At 38.0% G+C, this 12,866-nt stretch overlaps 1 protein-coding gene, 1 long non-coding RNA gene and 1 pseudogene across 3 annotated transcripts; 1 reads left to right on the forward strand and 2 right to left on the reverse strand.

Moving 5' to 3' along the window:
- Positions 1–394: 394 nt before the first annotated feature.
- On the reverse strand, positions 395–1,492 carry LOC9647715 (universal stress protein A-like protein). 2 transcript variants are annotated; one of them, XM_024685209.1, is made up of 4 exons: positions 922–1,492; positions 750–850; positions 571–689; positions 395–504 (listed from the first exon to the last, which is right to left on the reverse strand). In XM_024685209.1, exons 1-4 carry the CDS (start codon positions 1,208–1,210, stop codon positions 426–428), a joined length of 588 nt encoding a protein of 195 aa, XP_024540977.1. In that variant the 5' UTR covers positions 1,211–1,492; the 3' UTR covers positions 395–425. The 2 variants fall into 2 exon arrangements, with proteins under 2 accessions (XP_024540977.1, XP_024540976.1); XM_024685208.1 differs by having other exon boundaries at positions 395–689.
- Positions 632–935, forward strand: LOC112349922. Its single transcript, XR_002993580.1, has 2 exons — positions 632–710; positions 766–935. It is a non-coding gene; the product is annotated as an uncharacterized LOC112349922 (long non-coding RNA).
- Positions 1,493–2,675: 1,183 nt separating the features above from the next.
- On the reverse strand, positions 2,676–3,856 carry LOC9648079 (annotated as a pseudogene).
- Positions 3,857–12,866: the final 9,010 nt, after the last annotated feature.

A 12,866-nucleotide genomic window follows, 5' to 3' on the forward strand; every position in this document is an offset into this window, starting at 1 on the left:
AGCTGGGGCAAAGGCTGGAGTGCTGTTTCTATACCTGCGGTCCTCGTGCTGTAGAAAGGAACACATCCTTGGACATGGAAAGTTGGGCCTCGGAGTTCATCATTTTTTCTTTTCTGTTTGTCACAGATGAAAGGATTTTGCAGACATGGCCAAGGATTGGAACTGAAGGTAATGTAATGCGGCCCGTGCTTTAAACTTACTGTGACCGTGCATCTCAGGGGACTTGTGAAAATGTGCTTGAACTTCTTTCATGGGTATGACAAGCTTTTCTTTCTTCAGTAAATTTTTTATTTTTTTACAGTGAGAAATTATAAACATGGGCTCAGAAACATCGACAGAGATACATGAAAGCGGCAACGAAGACATTTACATAACGGCAGACTCAATAACTCGGCGGTGCTTGTAGTGAGTGGCAAGTAACTCCTTTACCGTAAATCCTTTGCGATGATTACGTGACATTTCACACGGTGAACGCAGTGGTCTGAGGTGCTCCCGAGAAGAAGCCTATGGTTTTCCATCAATTTCATCAGCTTGGTATGAAGTTGAAACAAGAAGAAGATGAGCACAAACCTCTTGAGCGTTCCATGCCCGTTGTTCCCCATGACGAGAACATTCGCTTGTTCCTTTTCAACAATCTCGCAGATGTGATCTCGGGGGTCTCCAGACTTTACAATCGTCCTGACTTTCACCTTGGAACGAAGGAAGAAAGCGTAAGTAATCGAAGTTTCTTCTTGCTTGCTAGCTTCTACCTTGTGTTCTTCGCAGAGCGTCTTCCCACTTTCCAGGACTTCCACCGCGGCCTCCTCCTCTTGCATTTTGATCGCATCGATCATCTCCTGGGTCGTGATCCCTGTCCAAAGCAAGCTTATCCATCAAAGAGCAAACAGGAAAGTTTTTCTCATCTTCTAGCAATCAACTTACCGAGATTACAGTTCGCTGGAGGAACTTGCTGGGTGTGGAAGAGAACGATCTCGTCCGAATCCTCATCCCTCTCGGCTTTGCGAAAGACCAAATTCTCCAAGACCCAGTGAAGCGCTTGCGTGCTCAAGTTACTTCCATCCATGGCCACCACCACGACCTTTCCCTTACCTCTCTTTCGCCCCTCTCCATCTTTAGCCTCTCGATCATTGTGGTTAACATCATCGCCAGCTATCATCTCACCTCCATCGGCAGTGGCGTGACGATCTATTTTGCTTTCTTCCACGGCCATCTCTTCTCTTTTCCTAGGCTTTGTGAAACGCTCGCCTTTTATACGTGATTTATGTGCCAGGGGATTGGAGGCGCGTGGAAAATGGAATGTCCGCTTGGACTGTAATGCGCCCAGTGAGGTGTCCAGGCTTGGCTGGTCGCGCAAAGCAAGCCCCGAAAGACGATTCCCTAGGATATTGGCGCCAAATCATTGATTCGAATCCTAAAAGGATATACTTTTAGTGTATAGTAAACATTAGGGTTATAAAAGGTCAAATTAAAGGTCAAAGAAAGTCTTCAAGTTTGGCTACCATTGACTTTGATCTAGTTGACTAATTGGAGCAGCATATTTTTGGTGATTTCGTTCATACAAATCGAAGCACTCAAGATCAACCAAGTTCGTAACATCGTTCTCGTTTGCTAAGACCCAACCTCCAGAGAAGTAACTGCGAACGCGTAGGCCCATTCTCCAGATGAAAGCTAGTTCGTTGTTCTCATCGCATCTTTCTCGCCAGGCCGGAACCTCTTCCGGGGAGGCTCAATGCCTTGAACCGCTACTTCCCTGTCACTAGCGGCATCCTTGGGTGATTTGCGTGAAACGCTTCACCTCGTCCACACTTTGCAGGCCATAACGTTTGAACCATTTAGGGTGATAAAGGACATTCCAGAATATCTAATAGTAATGTTAAGACATGTTTAAATACTTTTTATTAGTAATTATACTTAGAATTATGTTTAGTCCTATTTAGAAATGTTTATAAAATTAATTCAGTGGTCTTTGCAGACAAGCAATGTCGGAAGCGTGTTCATCATCCCTCGAAAAGCATGCTCAACGATTTCAGTGGCCTCCTGTCAAAATCCATCTTGACCACATTGTAGAGGCCTAGAAATCGAATGCCACAAGCACCAGCACCATCGCTAGTGTCTTTTAAGCTACTCAAACACCAAAGCGTGCAGTGCAGCTATCAGAGTTTGGAGTAGCATCGATTTCGCAGCAACGCGTTTTGGATTGGAGACTGACGTCTAGCACTGTTCTCTGTTTGTTTGTTTGTGCTTTGTTTTTCCAGCTTTGGCGAATTGCAAAAACATCCCTCCATCGATTAAGCGTTAAAGAAGTTGCCGAACACGCAAAAGTGCCAAGCGCGAGACAACGCGATCCTCCAAACAAGAGTTGTGAGTTTATCGGAAACGAATCACGGGCTACTTCTCAGAAGCCCCATCTCTCCGGATCGTATCAAATACGTAGAGTTAAAAGCAGACACTTGATGAACACGTAGACCTCCTTTTCTTTTTATTGCGCAGAAAAAGGAGAAAAGGAGTTTGGATACAAATGGAATAAATGGAATATTACAAATACAAATTTTCAACGGCCACCAACCAATGAACTAATCAAAGAATCATGGGTAAAAAAAGTTTTTAATTGCTTACACAAAGAGTGTTGCATGATCACAACTTTTTATGAGAACCTTCCAAACTAGAAAAGCATCTTGTAATCCGAAGGAAAGAATTTTTGCTTAGAAAGAATTTTAAAAAGCATTTCCATGCTACCACCAATATTACTTTCTTCGAGTAGCAAACAAAAAAAGTTTAACGATTCTGCCTAGACAAGAGCGAAGCAAACTAAACAGGTGTTTCATCACAATCTCTTTGGAGGAGGCTGAAATTTGTTCTTCCTTGCTATGTACAAATTTGCCCAAGAACTTGGAAAAACTGAGAGAGGAGGGAGGAGGGAGCGATCGATCACTGGGCACTGCAGGAGCGAACGATCGATCGATGATCATGCACTGGCCATCATGAGCTTAAACTCCTCGAAATCGACGCGGCCATCGCCATTCGAGTCCACGCCCCTGATCATCCGCCCACAATCCTCCATGGTGAGATTCACCTCGCCCAAACCGACCAACACCCTGTGGAGCTCGTCCGCGGAGATGAAACCATTGCGATCCAGATCGAAGACGTAGAACGCGGCCTTTAGCTCCGCGACGCTGGCGGTGGATTGCGCGTGGAAGTGGAGGAACTCGTCCAGGCTGATGAATCCATCGCCGTCGGCGTCCACCTCCTCGACCATCTTAAGGAGCTCCTCCTCGGTGGGGGGAGGATCGTTGCCCATGGCCAGGCACTTGAGCACGGCGCCAAGCTCCGACACTGAGATTCTCCCATCGCCGTTCGCATCGAAGAGCCGGAAGACAGCCTCTAGCTCCGCCTTGATGACATTTCCACGCGAGAGAGAGGAGGAAGCGCTCCTGGGCGACGATCCGAGAGAAATTTCGGCGCTCTTGGGGAGATTTCCACTCCTGGATGGAGATGCTTGCTTCTTGGAGGAGATTTTGGGAGAGATTTTGGGAGATGGAGTGGCGGAAGAGGGGCTACCAAGCGGCGAGGAGGAGGAATCAAAGCCGGACGACGATCGCTTGGTCCGCAAGATCTTTGGCAGCTTCATCATCATGATCTTCGAGGCGCCGCGAGTGATGGGAAAGAATCCCTGGGAGAGCTGCTAGAAATAGATCGAATCCACGCGCCTTTAGGACAGCAACGAGACAAAGGAAGATCGAAGATCGCCGACAAAGAGAAAGATCGAAGAAGAGGAAGGACTGGCGACGCGCTTGGCGATTCGCAGTAGTGGATCGCAAATTTATACCAATGCGGCAGCCAAGAACGCGACCGTCGCCATTGCCCTGTTGCTTAAAACCTAAAAAACTTGGAGATTAAAAGGAAGGCCAAACGAAAAAGAATGCGAGGTTCCTCGAAACAGCAGGAGCCAATGGCATGCCGACACGATGCCGCGGTAAAAGTAAAAGTCTCTGTAACGGTTGATTTTACGGATGGACGGTGATGTATATGTGTCCCAGGCTCGAATCTCGTGGAGAGTGGGGAAAATTTATTTAGCTGGAATGTAGTCTCTCTGATTTGATCCTTCCAGAGCTCGCATTGAGCTCGTCCAAGAAGGCGGAGCTACTGGCGATCTCTTCGAATCGGCTATCTTTCGGCAGTAGCAAACAATCCAGCTGATTTTCTTTCCAAATTCATGGCGCCTCTGTGTAGATGGAGGAGCGATCACGCTACTTCCTCCATACCCGATTGACGAGGTATTTATTCTCTATCAAACATTCGCAGCATTCTTCTATTCATTTTAGAACCATGACATATTTGTCCTCTTTACAGACTAACTTTGATGAAGAGCTCGACAAGCAGGGAAGAAATCTATTCCAGAATGGAGCGTCAACGTTAGCAGGAAAGAAATCTATTCCCGAGTGGAGCGTCAACATTAGCAGAGAACGCTTTCTTCAAGGCCACTGTTTAGCAGATCCCGGGATGATATTGGATTGCATAAAAAATCTGCGAAGAACAGGTTTGCATAGATTGCGTTTTCACTTTTGTTTTTTTCCTCTAATCAGGTGCTCCTAATTTTCCCTAGGCCTTGACGAAACCGCCATACTCATCCAACAACTGCCAGGCAAAGTACAATGTCGCTGTTTATTTTTGTCAACCATGTACTTTCGAAGTTTCTCACGCTCTTTCTGGTCGTCTTTTAGTGGATCCTGGGATACACGTAGAATGTACACGCTAACGCAGCTGGCTGGGAGATACGAAAACGCGGCTATCAAGGTTTGCGAAGTTTAGAATATCTAATGTCTGGTGTCACATTGCGTGTTCTTAACAGAAACTAACTGGGATAGTATTTTTATCTTCCGGGCAGGACATTCTTCGTATTGACTCGGGTGCGTAGATTTCGTTTGTGACAATTTTCTGAAGATAGATCCACATTTGATCTTTTCTTCCAGGGGAAATGTACTTTCCCGCAGTGTTCTTCATTTAGACACCACCACTATCGTCCACAAAAGCTATTTTTTTGCTACTGGGGACACGCCAATGCAGCAGGGTGTGTTGCTTTCATTTTACTTACACTGATCACTGTTATGCTTAGGAATCTCGTGGTCTTCTTCATGCGGGATCGGATTCTTTCGAAAGTGACTCTCTCAACTCTGTTTTCCAGTTCTATTGCAAATGGATGCCCTGCCAACAATTTGCAGGCGGGCTCCGAAGAGACACAGTTGTGGATACGTCAGTACGCCCGGCCTCTCAAATAGACGCACCCAAAGTCTCAGGACGATGGGAACTTGGAATTAGTCTCGACAACTTGCTAATTTGCGAGGCTGGCGGCCATTTCCACCGAGACAGCGAGAAGGAAGCAGGCGTGGTTGCGACCGTCTTCCAAAGATGGTGTTCACGAAGAGTGAATCCAGTGGTTCTGTCCAGGCCATTCTCAGAATCCCACGCAGGACTTTGCACTGAACTGAATTTGCAAGACCTCCGAGAAGAAGCAACAACACTGCGTCTACAAGGAGAACATTCCAAATTCTTAACGTTCCATTGATCGAAAAAGAGTAGCATAACCACGATTGGCACTCAGAGTTAGTGAACTAAGACTTCTTGGCCGAAAGTTAAAAATACTATCACCTGTTGCAAAAATATGATCAACACTAATCTGTAAAGAGTTGTGAGAAGAGCTTGAATCTCAATTTAGGGTTCTTGCAATGAAGAGGATTGAACTCTTTAATATGAACACTAGAAATTAGTATTTAGTTTTTCATAACACATAAAATTTTATTGTCCATTTTTTTAAAAAAAATTGGTTATATGTTCATATTCCAGTACAATAAGGAAGCTTGGCCATTTTGGAGTAGGAATCCTGAGCTGAGCAGACTCCAAAGCAATAGCAATTGAAGAAAGATTATCATTATAGGTGAAGTTGGTGCTAGAGGCCTTGATACTGGTTTGTGTTGCCATTGGGGAAATGGCATTTATGGTGTTTCCAAGGGTGATTGAGTGCTAGGCAAGGCATAAACTTCATGGGCACAAACTCCAAGGGCATGAACTTCATGCTCTTTGACATATTAGATGGTCTTTTAAATGTTAGGGATATCCCAAATTAGAACATTCCAGCTAAAAACCACTTGATGGATCTGTTCTTTATAGCAGTAACACTCCTTCACACAACCAATCAAGTTGTTTTGATTGTTCTAAAATTGAATGTCTCACCCTATGTGGTATGCAACTTAAGTTAGGTTCAAGAGGTTTTCTTCCAAATGCATCATAGATAATGTTAAGGTTAAGACCAAAAGCATCCTAAGCATGCTAGAGAAGGTGAGAAGGCATATTGTATTTTGTGTTATTTTTAAAAGTTTTATTTGTTAAGTTATGATATGAATCTACCATGTGTTATGCAGAAAAGAAGATAATGGTTTTTGTGATGACAAGTGTGTTGCATGTCTTTTGCCAGGGTATGATACTCTACTAATATCATTTAAATCTTCAGACATTAGCAATACATTGTCTAGGTATTATCAGTGATGCATATCTTGCTTAAGCTCTATTACCCACCTTGTGATGTTATAATCAATTGCATAATAGGTATGGTTGAGGTAGCATAAGATTTTGGCATATCAATGTTTGCAATTGAAAAAGAGATTGGGTAGGTTTTCAGCTCATGAGCTCACGTGTTGAGCTTATAAGCTCACGAGCTGAGCTTATGAGGTGAGTTTACAATTTCTCAAATATAAGAAAAACATTGGTTCATTCTAAACTAACATTTTTTCATCTTTTTATTTCCAAGTAAATTTCACTAATTAAAGACAAATATAAATATATAGCAGAACACTAAAAGCAATCTAAAAACACTAATTATAAGGGTTGTTTGATGGATGTGATGGTCAATTTTAGGATCTTGGTTTACTTCTTGTATAATAATGTAATAAATGTGCTTGCAAGCTAAATATACCTTTCCCCTATTCCCCTTCTGTGTAAAATCTAAATAGGTGGCATGGTTGCTGCCAAAAGCAAATCCCAAGCCACTAAAACCATGATTCATGCCGCTGCCACCACCACCATCGCCAAAGTGATGATTGTCAAGCTTGTGAGTCAATGGCTTCCATCAGCTATTGGAGCTAGAGCCTTGCGGTGTAAAATCTAAATAGGTACATAATGGATTTTAATAAATTCAAATAGTGTAATTAACACCCTTTGCTGACTTAGTCACAACAATGAACTCTTTAGCTATAGTATTGATATAATTTGTCCTTATGATTGTGCACTTTAACTCCTTTACTAACTTGATCTTCTTTTGCACACCTTTTGAAATGGAAGACTTATATTGTACAACCTTCCCATTTCTAGCTGGTTATGTATGTCAATTTAATGTTGACATTGGTGGCATAATAGTATTAACATTAACATTTGAGGAAGCCTTCAATTTGAAACCCACTCTCAAGACTTTCAATCTCTTCTTTCAAAAGATTGCAGCTTCACTCAATTGGCCACTCCTCTAGCATAGAATCTAGCTTCAAGATAATTGAGTTGTAGATTCAGCTTGTATGAATAACATTAGTCTTACAATAGTAAACTCAGATTGACTAGTGGCCCTTTACACCTAGATCTCGACAATCCCAAAAACATGGTACTATTGAAGAACTCAAACTTGAGTGCACAAATGCAAGACACTAATCTTGACTTTCTATCATTCTGAAACAATGTACATTGCTTTTGGCATTGGCTCTTCAAATTGCTTAATTGATATAAGAAACTAGTTTATAAGCAATAACCTTTCAACCTCTAACATTTAATTTACTTCTGTAATAACTAAAAACACCTCCACTCTATATTGTTTAATTCTTCTCCGGTGTTGTGGAATAGAATGGTAGTCAAACTTTGGATGGTGAGAGCTAGTTGACACTTCATACTGGCTATCCTTATGTCTCAAGTGGTTTATAACTTGATCCTATAGGAGTTCTAACAACAACTTCCTCCACCATCTTAGATATTAACCCTGCCATTAGTGTTGTCCTTCTACCAACATACTCTTGAAACCTATCTAAGTTCAAAATTATACTAGCAAACCTTGTTTTCTGTGTAGCCAAAGCTTATGATGATTGTTAAAGAGATCTAGTGAGGTAAAAGAGCATAACTTTATAGAGTGCAATGTATGTGATCATAAGATAAAATTTAGATATACTGTCATTATAAATTCTTGGAACCTTAAGGGATAAATGGGGATAAAATAGCCACTAAAGACTTTTTTATCAAGCAATTGCCCCTTTTTTAATTGGCTTAAGGGGAAAGAGATAAAGTGTGCTACATGTGGTATTAAAGAAAATAGCACGGGTTTAATTTCTATTGATTAGTGGCTATTTAAAATATAATATACCTTATATTCCTAACCCTTAAAATTTGAAATCACACATATTAAATATTCATATGTATGTTTTTCTTCTTGTGGGGTATCTATAGACGAAGGTATCTACCATGGTAATACAGGTGGATGATTAGTTACTTCACATGGAATAGCTAGTTTATACAATAGTAAAATTGGTAAATTTAGTGCGGAAATGGAGGTGTCAATTCCCTTTGGCTTAGTAGAGGTTGTTAATCAATAGTTAATAAGAACATTGATATCTCTAGGGGGGGGGTGAGTGTAACACATGTGATCATGAGATAAAATTTAAATATACTATCACTATGGATCTTTGGAACTTTAAAGGATAAATGAGGATAAAATAATCACTAAGAGCTTTTTTATCAAGCAATTGCTTATTTTTTAGTAGGCTTAAAGGAAGAAAAATAGAGTGTGCTATATAGAGGGATATTTTTCCTTTCCCTTCTTCAAAAGCTTTTTAATTCCAATATTTGCTCTTGAAGAGATTAATTATTAGTGTAAGTATGATGTCATCAAGTGGTTAATCCTAGGAAAAATGCAACATTTGAATGTGAAAAAAAAAATAGAGAGAGAAAGCTTACATGGAAAATATAATAGCCCCACTAAAATATTCGAACTTCCCACCATGCAAATTAACACTCCATCTGTGAAAAATATTTAATTGGCACTTTGTCTCTTTCACACCACCATAAACATATTTCATTTGCTTTTACTTTGTGCTCCTTTTTAGTTGGTGTATTCACTCACTCTTGATAAAGTTGCTTAAACTTATAATAAAAGTGAAATTTGATGAGTTAGCAATGTTTATTAACACTCTTTACCCAATAAAACACATAACTATTTTCTCTACCTTGTAATGACTAACATTTATCACTTTCAAATACTTGTTGTACAGTCAATTAGTTAACACTAATAGCATCTGCCATAATACCACGAAATTTGGGTTCTTCTGTATTCACTGTTTACCAACCTTAGATATACATGTATAAAAGATGGTTTAGGCTTAGAAATCCTGGATATTAAATTTAGCTATAGCTATGGTCAAGTTATATTGCAACTTATAGAAAGAATGGGTATAATGTAAACTGGTATAAAATCATTAAAAAATGAAAAATCACTTACTTGTTATAGTTAACCAACTTAAAATTTATTCTATGTAATCAAAATGTAAAAACAAGTCTCTATCTCCATTCATATCTATTTGTTATATAAAGTCCACATCAAATGCAAGATTAAAGGTTGACATCTTAAAGATGAAAGGGTGTTGATTATTTGAAGTCACCTGGGTAATGAATAAACTCCCATGAATAAACTTATAGAGACATTTTCTTTTTAGTTCCAAAATTATATCCAATCCAAATTGGAACTTCCTATTTCACTGTTCTCATATCTAATTCTTTATTTTATAAAAAAAAAAAAGTGCTATTAATGATAAAGTAGAGTTAAATATTAATCTTATACCTATTTAAATTTGTCACGGGTTCTATATTTTGAAGCAGGTCCTTTAAGCTATTCTCTATGATTTCTTTTTTGCTATCAAATTGTAAAAATATGTCCATCATATAGTCCTTTAGTATAGAATGTTTAACATACTTTAGAGTTGCGGCACTTTTCTTCGTAACCTTTATATTAACAGCAGCCTTCAAATTGTGAAAAGAATCATGGAAGATTCCTTTTTTTATTGCATATTGGTGGTGTCTATCATGCATTACTCCTTTGCATAAATAGCCATCCTGTGTCAAAAAGTAATATATCCTTGCATCACAATACACTCAACACATAAGTGTTACTTTGCATTTATGACATCTAAACATTACGTCTAAGAGGATTGATTGTTGAGCTTTCAAGAAAATACATATTCTTGCCATAATCAGAAGTACAATTCTCAACAACAGTGGGTTATCTTTACCTTACATCAATTATATAGATCAAAATGTGTCTCCATACCCCTCTTCTTGCTTGACAAATTGGCTAATGGAAATTTAAAGAATATATTCCTATTATAAAAAAATGGAAACTTTTCACCTCTCATGTCCTTGAATTTCTTTTGTTCCAACCGTAATGATTAAGACTACTAAAATGCTTTATTCATCACTTTAAATAATGGTCCAAAAGAAACACATCTTTTTGTCTAGGAAATTATATTTAAAAACTATGTTTAGAAGTTCATCTTCTTTATTTTTGTCACTAAAGAGAATAACAACTTCATCCTTTATACATAAGTGGATGCACACTTCTCTCTTTGTTTTGAAGATTTTGTAATTAGAATCTCTTGATTTATACATCTATTAAGATCCCACTGAATCCCATTCTCTCCCACACCATTGTCAAGAAGAATGAATTTTTATATTTAATTACCCTTATTATGATATACATTCTCCAAACCAATTAATCTTAGCTTCAACTTGAATCTTCTATAGAAGAAACTCTCTCCTATAACACTCTTATAGAAAACAATTGGAGGCTTTCGATCAAATTCAAGTAGAATTCTCTCATATCTTCTCTTTACTCAAGCACTTAAAATAAATTTGGGGAGAAACTGACAAGAAAGAACAAAGATATTTTTCTATATTGTGAGTTTTAATTAGTTATGTCCTTGCAAAGGACAAGCTAATTATTTAACAGAATATACAACCATTTAGAATTTAAAGATATATGAGAATCTTAAAGAGCCATCCATATTAATTGTGTAATTGATTATGAGAGCAATAATACTGTTGAGATGAATAGGGTTATGAGCGAGAGGCACTGATTAATCATGAGAGTTGTAGCACTAATAGTTTATTCTTCTTTTTATCTCTATGCTTTTTTCCTTGTAAGAAAGTTTCATTTTTTTGTGAGAAGTGAGAGAGAGTCAAGCTCGAAGAAATTGGTTCACACATGAAAAAATTGGTTTTTTCGTGTGCGAACCACTTTGATAAGCAGCCATAAAAGAGCAATACATAGTTTACAAATCCAATAAGAGAATATCTATTCAATAGCACTTTTAAATATAAATTTAATCCAAGGGTTGTGGTACATTTTCATCACCCTTAATAGATTATTTTCCATCTATCTGGTAATAAGTAAGAAGAGAGAAATGAGTGGCGTGCTGGTCAAGGACAAACTCTTTCTTGCAATTGATTAGTGCCTCTCGCTTATAACCCCATTCATTTCAGCAATATTATTCCTCTCACAATCAATTACGCATATCTTAATATCTTAATATCTAAAGCATTGAATGATGGTGTCTTTTTAAAGAACATGTCAAATATTTTTTTATAGTGGATTTGTCCAATAAATATATCCTACCATTTGCAAAATTAAAGTCATTGGAATTTAAGAAGTAATGACCATTGAAGAGAATGTTAATCATGGTTATTGATTAACTGTTAATTTTTAGGGTTTTATAGATAGGCGCTTCAATCTTCCAATACACTTGAAGACATTTTTTAAATTAAGGTATGTTACTTTTCCATCTTTACATCTATTGCTCCTAACTTGCTAGCAACTCATGGCTTTTATAGTATGTGGCTTGTGACTCATTTGTTTTTGTGGGATGAAAGATTAGGCATGAGAGGTTGGTTCAAGTGCAAATCAACATTTCCTTACCTTCTTTCTTTCATAATATTTTTTTCCTTGATTGTTGTTTTCTCTTGAGGGATGAAAATGTCAATTTCTGTGCAAACCAATATCTTTTAATATTATATTTAGTTTTTTATTCAGTTTTATTCAATTCTCCACCTTGTTATTTCTTTTTTTTTCCTTGTTAAAAGGGTGGAAAAGATTGGTTCACATGTAAACTAACATCTACCCACATTTGTTTTCCCTAGAGGTGAGCTTTCCTAGTTTTTTTTTTGTTGTTGGGGGTGAGATCTTTATATTTTAGAAAATATAGAGAGATAAAAATGTCAATTTTTATGCAAACTGATATTTCCAAGGTTTTCCCTTGATTTTAAGGACTTTGATAGTGCATTTCTAATGAAAACGAGTGGTTGGAAGATATCAATTCTTGCACAAATTGACCTCTCCCATGTTTTTATCATTTTTTTTCTTGATGCCTTCTCAGTCTCAAGAATTATTCCTTTTTAAAATTTTAGAGAGGTAAGGTGAAGTTGGTTCTTGTGCAAATAGACCTTTTACAGTGACTTGCAATTTTTTCTGTGCATTTGTAGTTTACAATCTATTTTTCATTTTTTTTACTTATAAAATTTTCTTGTAGAAGCAAATATAAATAAAACTTGATTGGTTGGAACTTCCAAGAGGGGACTTGAACTTATAATACCACATATTTACTCTACTTTACAAGTACATTATAATATTTTAATTTTAATTTTGAGCCTCAATGGTCTCAATCTCTAGGAAAAGGTTAGCTACCTTGATAGTTATAAGCTTGGCCGATTAAGTGAAAATTCATCACATGTATTTAATAAAGTTGTTGCTAATCTTGCTAAATGAGGCAATGAAGAGGACAACAATGATATAAATG

This window comes from Selaginella moellendorffii, unplaced genomic scaffold (assembly GCF_000143415.4).
Source record: "Selaginella moellendorffii unplaced genomic scaffold, v1.0 SELMOscaffold_44, whole genome shotgun sequence".
Lineage (NCBI taxonomy): Eukaryota > Viridiplantae > Streptophyta > Lycopodiopsida > Selaginellales > Selaginellaceae > Selaginella > Selaginella moellendorffii.

What these genes read in the sequence shown, in the direction of transcription:
- LOC9647715 (XM_024685208.1), bottom strand. Translation starts at nt 1,210, where the DNA reads ATGGCCGTGGAAGAAAGCAAAATAGATCGTCACGCCACTGCCGATGGA. An exon ending in TCCAGCGAACTGTAATCTCG is followed by an intron (nt 851 to 921) that starts GTAAGTTGATTG and finishes TGCTTTGGACAG; the next exon opens with GGATCACGACCCAGGAGATG. An exon ending in CGCTCTGCGAAGAACACAAG is followed by an intron (nt 690 to 749) that starts GTAGAAGCTAGC and finishes CTTCGTTCCAAG; the next exon opens with GTGAAAGTCAGGACGATTGT.